The following is a 13676-nucleotide window of genomic DNA, read 5'->3' on the forward strand; positions in this document are numbered from 1 at the left end:
TAGAGAACTATAACACAAACATTTTAATTCAAAATATAAAAATTTTTAAAAAATTACATATCCAAAACATTAACACTCATAAATTTATGGTATGTGTATTAATTTGTGTGTTATATATAAAATTTTTTATGTTACATCAATCAATTTTTGAATTATCCAACAAAAATTTTTATACTAAAAAAACATTAAAAAAAATGATAATACATACGTATATTTTTTTTTTAATTAAAATTACGCCAACTTCATTAGATTTAATTAAAAAAATACTTGTACCGACCACATCACTAAACTATTAATTTTCCATATATTTGAATGCACACCTTACTCTCTTATCAAGCAAAATCCGCGTAACTATGCTTTAGAAGAGTGTAATCGCTTATGACATACATTAGTGGGTATTTATTTATTTATTTACGATAATAAAAATTATCACTTTTATTTTGATAAAAAAAAATTAAATTTAATATATTAACAATATAAAATATTTTACACTTTCATTCAATCACATTATTTTTTTAAATAATTATTTTTCAATTAATATAAAATATAATTATTTTTATTCGCACGATGTTATATAATTGCATACACGAATTAAAATTACTTTACACTTTTAATATATAAAAATTAAGTTCTTTTCGTAATGTCACTAATCGCAAACATATAATACCTATGACTATAAGAAATAGTTGATATATACAATTACTTGGAGATCGATAATCTCTAAAAACATACAAAATCCAAATATATATGTTGCTAAAATGTTCTACCTATATCAGGTGACCCTTTTAAGAGAATATAGACTATACAATTCTTTTCATTAAAAGAAAATTAAAGGAATATAACCGATACAACAAGAGCTAGAACATAAAGAACATTAATTAGAAATTTATAATCTAATTCAAATTCATAGTCCCCTATTACTCCATGACTTGGAAAAATAGCATAAAAGCCTTGACACAAATCTCAAGTAGTAAAATTTTAATAACCTTGGGTTTTGTGTATTGGGAGCTTTTGGATGATGTAATTGTAAGTAAGTATCAGAAAATAATCTTCTTCCATTGAAAATTATATACCATACTTGCAGAGATTATCAAATCCCATATATTCATGACTTTTGATCTTTTCAATCATAGCTAAGATGCCGACTCCACCTATTAAGAAAAATAATCAACGAAAAATGCTTCAAACTTTTTGGTCATGCATGCAAGCATGTATATCTAATAATAATTTAAATCATTTTAAAATGTGAAGATAACAAAATCAAATTATTAAGAGAAAATTGCAGGGACTATATATTAAATTATTACCTAGTGTAACTGCACTAATAAATATTGTAGATGCTAATATAAAGATGATGAGAGAGGCTCTTCCAAATATGTCAATAAGCCTTCTCACAATATGTTGTCCTACAACGGCTGCAATTGTAGCAACCAAAGTGAAGTATAAAGCTGCCACAAAAATCCAAAAATGCAAAGCTAGGTTAACAGGCAGTTATGATTTGTATCATAGATGTGCATAATTTGGCCACAATGTAGTGATATTAGTTTTTCAACCAATCAATATCCAAAGTTTAATATTGGATATTTTAATTCTATAAAATTTAAAAATACATATATATTTATTTTTGTTAGATAATATAATTATTTTTCAATTTGATTCATTTAATTAAAATGACTTTTTTTTTTAATTTTTAGGATTTGTTTTGAGAATTTTTAAATTTTTTAAAGATTGTTTTATACTTCACTCTTAAAATTAAATTAGAAGAGGAGTGTATTTTAAAAATATTTTGTATATTTTAGAATTCAAAAAATTAAAGTGTCTGCTTTTATAGACAAAAATACTATTTGTATATTAATATAAACTACTAAAATCAGTCACTAATGTATTTGTATATGTGTGGTTTAATTTATTTTTAATTTAAATTTGTATTTTAATATGTAATTTTTACTGGTGGCTGATTTTAGTGACTGATTTTAATAGGATTTGGATCCTCTAAATTTTAAAATTTACTTTAGAGTGTAAAGTGTAATCTCTCACCATTTATTTTATAAGTGGAATAAGAGAAAATATGAGAGAAAAATTATTCAAAAATGAGAGATCACACTTTATTTTCTAAGGTGAAAATTCAAAATTTAGATGATGCAAATTTATTTTTAATATACACATAAATTGATGGCTAGTTTGAGTAATTACCCTAAATGCAAATATTGATGCAATAAAGGCCACAATTATTGTAAGGTGAAATTTAACTTTATGTAAAGATAATCCTTAAAAATGGTTAAATAATAATTTAGTTAAATATATCAAATTATTTATTAATTTAATTCTATTAGATAATAATTTGACTAAATATATTAAATTATTTGTTAATTTTTAATTATTATTTTTAGTTAAAAGAAATTATGTGAATAGTCACCTCATAATAATATTGAAGCCGAAATCAAAATGATGAACCACAGTTTAAAATGCTAAGGTCCAATTTAGATACTTAATTAAATTCTTTAAAAAAAATTAATTTAAATAATAAATATTTATATTAAAATTAGTTTATAAATAAATTATTTTGTATTTGATTTTTTAGTTTTAAGAGTATTTATTTAAAAAGAAATGTGATTGAAAAAATTTTATTATGGGAGAAGTTATTTTTTTATTTTTTTATAATTATTTAAATAGCTTCTTAGAGAGCTATAATTTGGTTTTGAAAATTACACTAGATATTAATACTATATTTTTACATAAGTTAAAAGTAAAAAAAAAAAAAAACTTATGAACCTATTCAAGTAGGCCTTAAGGTAGCATTTAAAAGAGAGATAGAGATTGAGATTGAGAGACTGAGACTGAAATAAGTCTCTATTGTGTTTGGTGTAAAGTGAGAGATATAGAGTAAAATAAGAATGAACTCTAATTTAATTTGTACAAAGGATAAAGTTTGAATTAATTAATTGAAATAGAGATATTTTAGGTATAAAATATTATTAAAGTTTAAGTCTTCATTCCAAAAAATTTCATTCCCTGTATCTTCACTTTTTGGAGGTACTGAAATACTCAAATTTTAGGAATAGAAACTAAAATTTTAATATCAATCTTTACTAGTATCATAAAACAAATGCTACCTAAGTGTTATTGGTTTACTCTTTTTCCAAACTTATCTAATAAAAAACTAAGAAATATGAAGTAGAAATTAACCATAAAACGGCCGAGTTTAAATAAACAGCGTAATTAAACTTCTTTTAAAAAAATATTAAATAATAAATATTTATATTAAAAATAATTTATAAATTAGTTATTTTATATTTAATTTTTTAATTTTAAAAATATTTATCTTAAAAAAATAATAAATTTTTTTATTATAAAAAATTATTTTTTAATTCTTTTATAAATATTTAAATAATTTTTTAAAAAGTTATAATTTAATTTTAAAAATTACAATAAATATTAATACTATAATATTTTTTAAAAGTGAAAAATAAAAAAAAAATTATATCCATATATCAAAAGAAAAGGAAAAAAAAAAAAAAAAAACTAACCATAAGGAACCGGAAACCGTTTCAAGAGGTAGTACTGTACGACAGACATAGAAGAGGAAAAGGTCATGGCAAACGTGGCAGTCGCACTTGAAACCTGAGGTGGGACCCCCAACTCAAGAAAGAGAGGTCCCATTATGAATCCTCCACCAAGACCCAGCAAGCCACCAACCACTCCAGCAACCACTCCAAAGAAACAATACATGATTAGTTGAAACACACTGAAATTTGTTCCTCCTTCTCCTATGGATGAAAGTGTTCTCCTTCCCTTATACAATGAAACCGCCTCATATACACACACCCCTAATGCAACTGGAATCTACATTAATAAAATTAAATACAGAGAATTAGTTTTTACAATAATCTTATAGAAATAATAATTTAAAATTATCTTATTTAATTTTAAATATACGTACATTTATAATTATACATTTTTACATTTTTTTTGGTGACTATACATTTTTACATTTAATATTACTCAATTATTTCAATGATAATAAAAAATATAAATGTGACAAAATAATTTTGGACTACTCTGACCTAATTTTTTGTGTTTTTTTTAAAATATTTTTATAAATTTTAATTAGTTAATATTACTAATTTTTTGTTATTATAAAATTATTTTTTTAAGTGTATAGAATTTAGGACTAAAATTTAAAATTTAGAATTTATGATTTAAAATTTAAAATAAAAAATAATTTTAAAAAATTAATATTAGCTCAAAAAAGCTAACTTCTTAATAAAACTCTATTATTAAACTAACATGTATGGCTTCTAACTTCTAAGAGCTACTAATTAATTAAGCTCTAATATTCCTAATTAAGAATATTGAAATGGGCTTAATATTCATCTCTGAGAATATTGAATATTAATTGATGCACCTTTACATACCAATTACTTCCTAATTAAGAATTAAAAACCCTAAAAAAGCTCAATCCACAAATTAAATATTCCTTTACTATGGCAATGAGACAATGCATGAATATATAATTTACCTGTAACCCTTCCAATACCCAATATGATGTTGAACAAGTGGTTGTATAGTAGTTCTGTTGCCAAGAGTAGGAGATTGTGCAATCATGTTAGTTATGGAGAGTTTACGGTTGCAATAAACTTTCTATTGAAGATATGAAGAAAGAAAATTAGCATGCATGCCTTGGTAATTTGTATTGCAAGGAATAAAATCCAAACTAGAACAAGAAGTCCAAATTCATTCCAACATACGTTTTCAATGAGAGTCACCTGCACAATGGGTAAATCAAAATCAGTTAGATATATATAATTCTCATATATAATAAGATACTTTCACGGTTGCTATAGTTATATAAGTGTTGTTAAAACTAAACACATATTTTGTTATATTTTGATATTTTTTCATTTTTTAAATTTAAAAATATTATTAAATAATAAAAAATATTGCTTTAATTTTTTGCAACACATCTTAAAGTACCGGACTCATAGCCATATATATATGAGATAAGTTTTTGGTTACTATATTATGAGATAATATTATTATATATGTACACAAGTTCAGTTCTTTAATTATTGTTATATGTAGGACCGTTAAAATGGGTTAAATTTATTGGGTCAACCTATTTATTCATTTAAATAGATGAATTTTGCCTCTAAAATTAAATCCGTTTAAATTTCGGGCTAAACGGGTTGAGCCTGATTAATCCGAAAAAAACAGCGAATTAAATGGGCTAGCCCGCGGGCTAAACGGGTGGCCCGTTTATTTTTTTTTGACATTTTTTTAAGAAAAAGTAGTACTTTTAACCGATATTTTTCCCGATTTGACCCGAAAATTCGATCTATCAACTAAAAAAATATTATTTTTTAAAAGGTTTTTGACCTAAAAATAGTATTTTTTGTCAAAATATTTTTTAAAAAATAAAATAAAAAATAAAGAGATTGGCCCGTTTAATCCATTGGGCTGACCATAAACGGTCCGGACTAAAAAATTATGGCCTACGAATAAAGCGAACTTAATAGATCGGATTTAAATGGGTTAGACTAGCCCGTTTGACCATCCTAATTATATGTATATATGAATTTAATTTTAATACATTATTAATATAAAATAATTATTATTATACATATATAAATTTAATTTTGATGAATTATCAGTATAAAATATTGTTATAAGTATATATGTATATAAGAATATTTCATGGAAGTATTTAATCAGAGTATGCTGACCTCATGCTTCTCTATGTGTTTAATGGCATTAGGGCCAGTAGGAATTGGTCTGTATTCTACTTCAGACGCAGCACCTATATCAAAAGGAAAAATAAATAAGTAAGTAAATAAATAAAAAGTGTATATATTCCGAAAGCTAATTAAGGAGAAAGAAAATAAATTATTCAGACCTAATCATAAAGTGAATGAATAGATTCTCAACTCACCGTTTGACTCTAGTCTCCTCATAGCTTCCTGGAATCAAACATAAAGCAAATTAAATAAGACTATCTAGAGAAAAAATAGCATAAATTTATTTTATTTAGGTTAATATTTATAATGATATATTTATTAATATTTAAAATTATCAATTTATTTCAGTAATAATATAATTAAGGAATACAAACAAAAAAATGAATACATTAAAAAACTTAAAAAAAAAAAATAAATTATGACTCCATATGGTTCTCAAAATAGACTTCCAAACATTTTTGTTGAATAATAATATACTTCTTTAATTATATCTTGAACAAAACCTCACCTATAATTAAATACATTAGCTTGAAAATAATCTAGTTCTTGAATTCATTTTAAATTAAAATTTCAATGTTAATAACAACATAATATTTAATATTTGGATAGACTATAGAGATCTCTTTGAATTTTTTCTTATTACTATTCTTGGTATCCATTAATTTATCATATTTATACTGATTATCCCTCAATAATACTTGGTAAGTACATAAAGAAATAAAAAAGTGAACGATTTGTGTGTGTATAGCGTTATTGAAGAATAACGAGACCTTTTTCATTATTGTTTCCTTTTTCCATGTTTCAACACCTTTAAGGAATGCTTTTGTTGATGTTCCTGCAAACTAGCAAGATCAATCAAAGGAATCGGAACAGAAACATAATGACTAACCAAATTCATAATTAAAAGAATAATTGATTTTGACAATTATAACATGATAATTACACACTACACTCTAACTGAAAAAAATGTATGTGTATTTTTATAGGAGATTCACTGTGTAGTTATCATGTATAATTGTTAAAAATAAATAATAAAAAATATCAGAATTTATTATTTTTTTATTATTAATTAATTATTAATATTTAAAAATATAGAATAAAATATGTGATTAAATTACTAAACTAATCTAAATAATGACAAAAAATAATAAATTATAATATCCCTAGCATTTCCCTCATTGTTAAAAATTAGGACTGTACATGACAAAACTAAAAACCGATTAGTCGGTTAAAAATTTTTAACTAAATTTTAAATAACTGGGTTTTTAAAATAGTTTATAAATTATAACTAGTTTAAAAACGTGGTTAATCAAATAAGTAAAAAGTTAAAAACCAATTTGTAAATCGGTTAGTCAAATCATAACCGGTTAATGGTTTTGAATTTTAAAGTTAATTTTTCTAATATAAATGTGTTATAGATTTAAACTTACTTTATATTAGGAAAAAAACGGCTAAATTAATTTTTGAAAGTGTTAAAACCGGTTTCTAAATGAAAAAAAAAAGTTTTTATGAAAAAAATCGGGTTTTAAATTAAAAAAATATATTTTCAAATAAAAAAATTGGCTATTTTTTTAATTGGTTTTTGTTTTTAAAATTGATTTTTTTTCTTTTTTATAACTGGTTAATAATCAATTTTGTTACCTAGATTATTTCTTTATCAATAATAGACTTACCATTGTAATTATTTTTTAGTTAGAGTATATAAATAGTACATAGTATATAAGGTGTAATAACTCAACAAATAATAAGTCTATTATTTGATAAAGAAATAATCTAGGTAACAAATTTAGTTTATCAATCTAAACTAATTTTTAAATAAACTGAAATCAAATTTGATTTTTTGTTTAATCTTAACGTGTAACCACTATTACAATTTACAAACTAATTATATTTATCTAATATTTTTAATATTTAGAAATAAACAAGCAAAAATCATTACCTAAGAAAAGAACAAGCAGCAAAATGGTGACCAGCCATTCAGGAAATATAACATTAAAAATCACTCCAATGCTTATGCCAAGCATGAGCATTGGTTGAATGAGAAGTGCCAAATCATAGTCAATCATAGGAGCATTCATTGTAGGATGCCTCAGTTTAAGGTTATAGTGAACACTTGACAATGCTGCACCCATTATCATACCTAAAACAAATAACAACTAACATACATGAGGTAGTGATGTTTGTGAACCTATAAATATAATATAGGTGTCTTTTTATATTATTTGTTAAAGTGGCATATTTAAGAAAGATTATAAAAAAAAAATACATGCATAATTTATACACTTATTTTAATTAAAATAAACATTTTAAAAAATTAATTAAAAAATCTAGCTATTTCCACATTTTAAAGAAATAAAAAAATAATTATATATATATTTTAAAATCTAAAGACTACATACATAACCTAAAATATTTTAACCTGTATAACATGTAATTAACCCTAAATATTATATAAATAATAAAGATACATTATTATTATTTGTAGGATGGTGAACTCTTACATTTTGAAATAGCTGTGGATGATTTCTGATCAAACCCAATAATAAGAGTAAGCATAGGAACGTATATGCCACCACCACCAACACCTCCTACACTTCCAAATGCTGCTCCACAGAAACCTATTATTGTGCCCACAACTATTTGCCACCCAAGTTTCATATCCTGCTTATTAATAATAGTTCATAATTAATAATAACACTAATACATAAATAACATCCAAATCCTAGATATTACACATGTGTGACTACATTAACGTACGCAAAGTGTCTAATTAAGATAACAAAAATTAACTTGCTATAGTAGTACACAAAAATGTAAGAGGTATTTTTTTCCCCCATGAAATCAGCACAAATTTAAAAGGAAATTATGCTTTTTCATTAATTAAAAAAAAAAGACAAGGAAAGGGTAAACAATTTTTGTTCTTTTTTAGCATGCCATACAAATTATCACAACTTAAATCCCTTTGTATAAATTTTGTATAATATGAAAAAAAATTATACTGTTTTTTTTCTCTGTGTATGTAAAAAAAAAATTATAATTTAATTTTAATAAACTGAAAATATAAAATAATTTTACACATATATTTATTTACATAATAACACTTCAGTAAAAATAACTATTTTTTATAGTGATAGCGCTGAACCGTCATTGAAAAGATTACTAACTCATTAGATTTATGTATTTCATTGCATTAATGAAGAGCTTGCTTACCGGCCAGACATGTTGATAACCTGATTCTCCCGGTTGCCATAAGAACTCTACAATATTGGTAACTAAATTCTGTTCATAAGCATAATCCTTTGTATCATTGAATCTTGACCCTTCCAGCTTCATGAAAATTCTATCTCCCGAAACTAACATGAAAACCGATGAAAAGTATAACATTATCATCACCATCGTCCGAATCGAACCCATTGTTTTTCTTTTTCTTCTAAGTAACTCTCACTTCTTCTATTATTATTATTATTTTTATTTTTTCTGAAAAATGTTCTCCAAAATTACATATTATCTTTCTTTCTTTCTTTCTTTTTTTGGTGGTGAAAGGATGAAACTAAAACATTGTACTGTTGAGAAGAATGATAAAAACGGAAACTAACAAGCGAGGGAAAAAAAATGAAGAAATAAACTGTTATTTGGAAATTAAAGGATGAAAAAGAAGGAAAGGGAGAAGATTAAAAAGTATGAGTGATGATTAACGATCACAAATTTTTTGCAGAGAGTGGTGAAGGTTGTTAAATGGCGAAAAGAGCGCTCTCCCTCTTTTTCGCTTAGCTTTCAAAATTCAACAAGCAACTATTACAAATATTAAAAAAAATTTAACTAGAGTAATATTATTAAAAAAAATTAAAAGATCTATTATTTACGTTTTTTGTGCAAAAATATACCGTATTAGATATTGTTAGGTTATTTCATTGATTCTTGATTAGGATCTTGATGGCAATGCTAGAAGCCAGTCTAAATTTAAGTTTCAAAAACATTGTACACAAATACTCTTTTTAAGAATTTTCAACCATATACAATATACATTGAATTTTTTATAAAATTAAATATTATATAATCTTTTGTTTTTGTTTTTGCCTTGTATTTGGTTTACATTATTCAAATTTTCATTTTTTCCGTTAAAAACGCTAATCTCGTTCTCCTAGCATCTACCTTTCATCAACTCAAAAGTTTTAGAGCAATTTAACATTTCGTTTTTCAATTTTAAGTTGCTATTTTTATTTATTTTATCATTTATTAACTTTAAAATATAAATATAAATACAGAATTATCTTTATTTAAATTTAAATAAAATATAAAATATAAATTTAAATTTTAAGTTTTATTTCAAACTTCAAACTACTAAAGGAGCCATTAAAACAGACAAGACTTCCTCTTGATCTTGTAAACGTGTCTAAAATCAAAGCAAAACTGAGTATCCAGTCAAACTTGAGTGAAAACTAACTTAGAAACAACAAAAAGATAAGAGAGGAAAAAAAAGGGAAATAAAGATAATCCGAAGAAATTTAGTTTCAAATCAAAATTAAAATTATATCTAACATTCAATTAAAATTATGTGTATCCACTATCCAGTTAAACTTGAACGAAAACGAATTTGAAAACAATAAAAACGAAGTCGAGTGAAAACTTGTGTTGTGTCCAGTTAAACCTGTCAATTGTGATATTAAAGACTAGGATCATACCAGAGAATTATTTTAAAATAGTATCTTATCATATCATATCTTAAATTAAACTTACACAGATTAAAATGAATCAAAATCTTCTGTAATTGATTTTTAAAAACAGAAAGTATTTAATTCTATCATAGCTTAAACTCTAAATAAAGCACATCCTATAAATTCTGATTCAAAGAAAACTGTGTTCCTGTTAGCATACCGATCATGTGTATCAATACCATCAAATCTCTGAGGAAATTGGACATAGCAGACTTTCTTCCCAGTTTGAGGGTCCATTAAAAAGAGAAAAAGTAGATTCTTTACCATATATTAGCCTATCGGTCATCTGCTTTGCACAAGCATAAGACCATCTCTGCTTCTCTACTGGACCAAATATACAAGGACTAACGTCTTCCTTTAGCATATAGTATTTAGGATCCTGCAGCATGAAAAAAGTAAGGGTAAAATACAAGGGTACCAGCATCATATTAACCTAAATCCTCGTGGAAGATTAGTGATCAATTTTACAAATAGAAAGGTGCTATTAGGGGGTAGTAAATGAAAACAAAGAAGTGTACCTGATTGGAGCAAGAAGTGAGGAGAGAATGAAAGGCCAAATTGAAGGACTTGGTTACTTAGTTACTTAAAGAGGCACCAAATTTCTCATGGACTATGCAGAAAACCTCTCTCTGTCATGAGGGGAAGAATAATCAATATCTGGACTAATCAAAATTTCAGATCAAAGTAAGCATTAAAAGCCAAGTAGCACTTAACCCAAAGATTTATTTATAGGACTCTGCTTGTTTGAGAATCTGTCGGTTTAATATGAGTAGAACCATTGATGTAATAACACATGATTTGTTTAACCCAAAGAACATGATTTGCCAAAAGTAGCAACCAATATGTTGCAGTGAGTGCAGACTAATATCCATCCATGTAATATTTTCAATCGCTCTTAAACAAGTGCTTTACATTTATCTATACTTCTAATGAGAGATTGAATTGGATAAACTGAATAAAATGACTCAATTATGCCAATAAAGGCTTACATCTAGAAATTGAATTGCCTTACCTTACCACACTGCTTTAAGTTTGAAAGGTTGAGAGGGAAATTGGAGGGAACAAATTTCATTCTTGACATGGACAAAACAAAGGCCACCACACAATTGCTGCAGAATGAATAACACTGCTCATGTTTGTTAAAGAAACAAAATGAAAGGAGAGAGATATCATAAAATTAAAGTAGTATTTTGTCATTATTGTTCAACTAGCTTGTGACATTTGTTCTTCAAAGAATCAGTACAAATTCTCAGAACTCAAAAGCACTCACTGCAGAAAATGTCATATACAAATAGTCCAGTCTGCACAACACATGAATAGAAAAGATACACACATCAACTAACAGGAAACACTAAAAAAAAAGTGTAGTAGAAACTTTGTTTAAATACTAGTCTTGGTTAAAAAGATTGGAAATCAACAGAGTCAAGATATTAAAAAATGAGGATTTGTTTCTCCAAAACTTTGTTTTCTTTTTTTTTTTTTTCTTTCAACAAAAAGACGAGAGATCAAAAAAAGGGAAATAAAAGAAAATCTGTTTCTTTTTTTTTACGAGAAAAAAAAATCAGTTAAGTGATAGAAAAATGTTTGGGTTGAAAAATCAGTTAAAACCTTACAGAAGAAAATTTTTCAAATCAAAATTCAAATCATATCTAACATTCAATTAAAAGTTAAAACTGTGTGTATCCACTGTCCAGTTAAACTTAAATGAAAACCAATCTGGAAAGAACAAAAACGAACTCAAATGAAAACTTGTGTTGTGTCCAGTTAAACCTGGTCATATCAAATAATTATTTTGAAACAGAATCTTATCATATCATATCTTAAATTAAACTTACACAGATTAAAATCAATCAAAATCTTCCGTAATTGATTTTTTAAAAACAGAAAGTATTTAATTATATCATAGCTTAAAGCCTTCAACTATAAATAAAGCACATCCTATTAATTCTGATTCATGAGTCTCACATTCTTGTGAAAGAAAGCCTAACCTGTTTTTGGAAAGTGTTTCTAGTGTCAATCATGGTTGCCAAGATGAGAAGCAAGAAAACTTTGAAGGAGTTGTTGAAGCTGGATTTGAAAACAATAGAAGCTATGGCTCCGAATCCATTCCGCCTTACAAGAATTGACGTCTTAGTGTCCCTGCAGAATCCGGAGTACTGCAAAGTGAACCGGGCAGCAATTAAGGCAAATCAGAGTCTCTACCGCAAAGAGGACCACGCTGTACTCAAGAGGTTCTTCAAAGCTTTGAAGCTGCACCACTCTCTTGGAAAGGCAAGCATGAAAAAGAATAAAGACAAGAGGACGCCGGATAAGAAGAATGCTGCATCATCACCTTCAACAGGATCCACATTAGCATCTACATCAACAACAAAGACTGATATTCCAGAGCTTCCGGAAATTTTCAAGGCGATTATAGCTTCATTGAAAGGATTTGATGTAACTTTTGTGATGCAGAGGAAGTTAACAAAGACTGATTTGGAGCCTAATAACAGCCGGTTGGCGATGCCGGAGAAGCAGATAAACGAGGAGTGCAAGTTCTTGGCACACAAAGACGCGGAGATTCTGAGGATTCTTGAGGCTCGGGATGGGAAGGGGCGGCTGATTGGGATGAAAGTAGGGCTCATAGAACCGTCAGGTGAAGTGTGCCATGATCAGGTTCTGAAGAAGTGGAATATGACCTCTGCATCAACTTATAATCTAGCGAGTTCTTCTTGGTGCGACATTGCTAGGAGGAATCATCTCAGGAAAGATCATCTTCTCAACATTTGGTGCTTCAATGATGCCGCCAATAAGTTTTATTTTCTTCTCCATCATGTAGGCTCTGAACCTTTTGAGCCTTGCAATGAAATCAAGACTTGCTAAGCTTGTGAGCGGGGGAACATGAAGGGAGTAGGGCATTCTAGTAAGACTTCTTTCCCTCCTTGCACTGGGTTCGGCCTCTGTTCCTCTCCCGTTGGTCGAGTTATTACTTTCTCCAAGACTTCTAGTTCAACCTCTGTTCCTTACTTCTGTCAAGACTCATTACTTTCTCCAAGAGCCCTAATCTAATAGGGGAGGATGGTGCTTATAGGGAAAGAGTTAATCTGAGTTAATCTTGTTTAACCTGCTCTGCGGTTAGTTTTAGGGTTTAAATTGAAGTATTTTAATGAAATTAGAGATAAAAAGGTAAATAGGGATTGGTTAAATATTAAATAGTAAATACTATAGTATAGGAATTGTTAGATTG

General features: G+C 26.7%; 1 protein-coding gene and 1 long non-coding RNA gene across 2 annotated transcripts; both read right to left on the minus strand.

The window, feature by feature from the left end:
• Nucleotides 1-1065: 1065 nt before the first annotated feature.
• LOC107647538 (sulfite exporter TauE/SafE family protein 3-like) lies at nucleotides 1066-9149 on the minus strand. The gene is made up of 11 exons (XM_088491445.1): nucleotides 8946-9149; nucleotides 8237-8396; nucleotides 7675-7875; nucleotides 6506-6570; nucleotides 5930-5957; nucleotides 5724-5797; nucleotides 4680-4766; nucleotides 4520-4573; nucleotides 3528-3843; nucleotides 1308-1448; nucleotides 1066-1151 (listed from the first exon to the last, which is right to left on the minus strand). The coding sequence occupies exons 1-11, from the start codon at nucleotides 9147-9149 to the stop codon at nucleotides 1066-1068; spliced, it is 1416 nt and encodes a 471-aa protein (XP_088347571.1).
• Nucleotides 9150-10427: 1278 nt separating this feature from the next.
• LOC148563020 (uncharacterized) lies at nucleotides 10428-13588 on the minus strand. The gene is made up of 4 exons (XR_015886003.1): nucleotides 12439-13588; nucleotides 11463-11559; nucleotides 10969-11079; nucleotides 10428-10829 (listed from the first exon to the last, which is right to left on the minus strand). It is a non-coding gene; the product is annotated as an uncharacterized LOC148563020 (long non-coding RNA).
• Between the last annotated feature and the right edge of the window lie 88 nt (nucleotides 13589-13676).

This window comes from Arachis ipaensis, chromosome B6 (assembly GCF_059453495.1).
Source record: "Arachis ipaensis isolate K30076 ecotype BB chromosome B6, ASM5945349v1, whole genome shotgun sequence".
Lineage (NCBI taxonomy): Eukaryota > Viridiplantae > Streptophyta > Magnoliopsida > Fabales > Fabaceae > Arachis > Arachis ipaensis.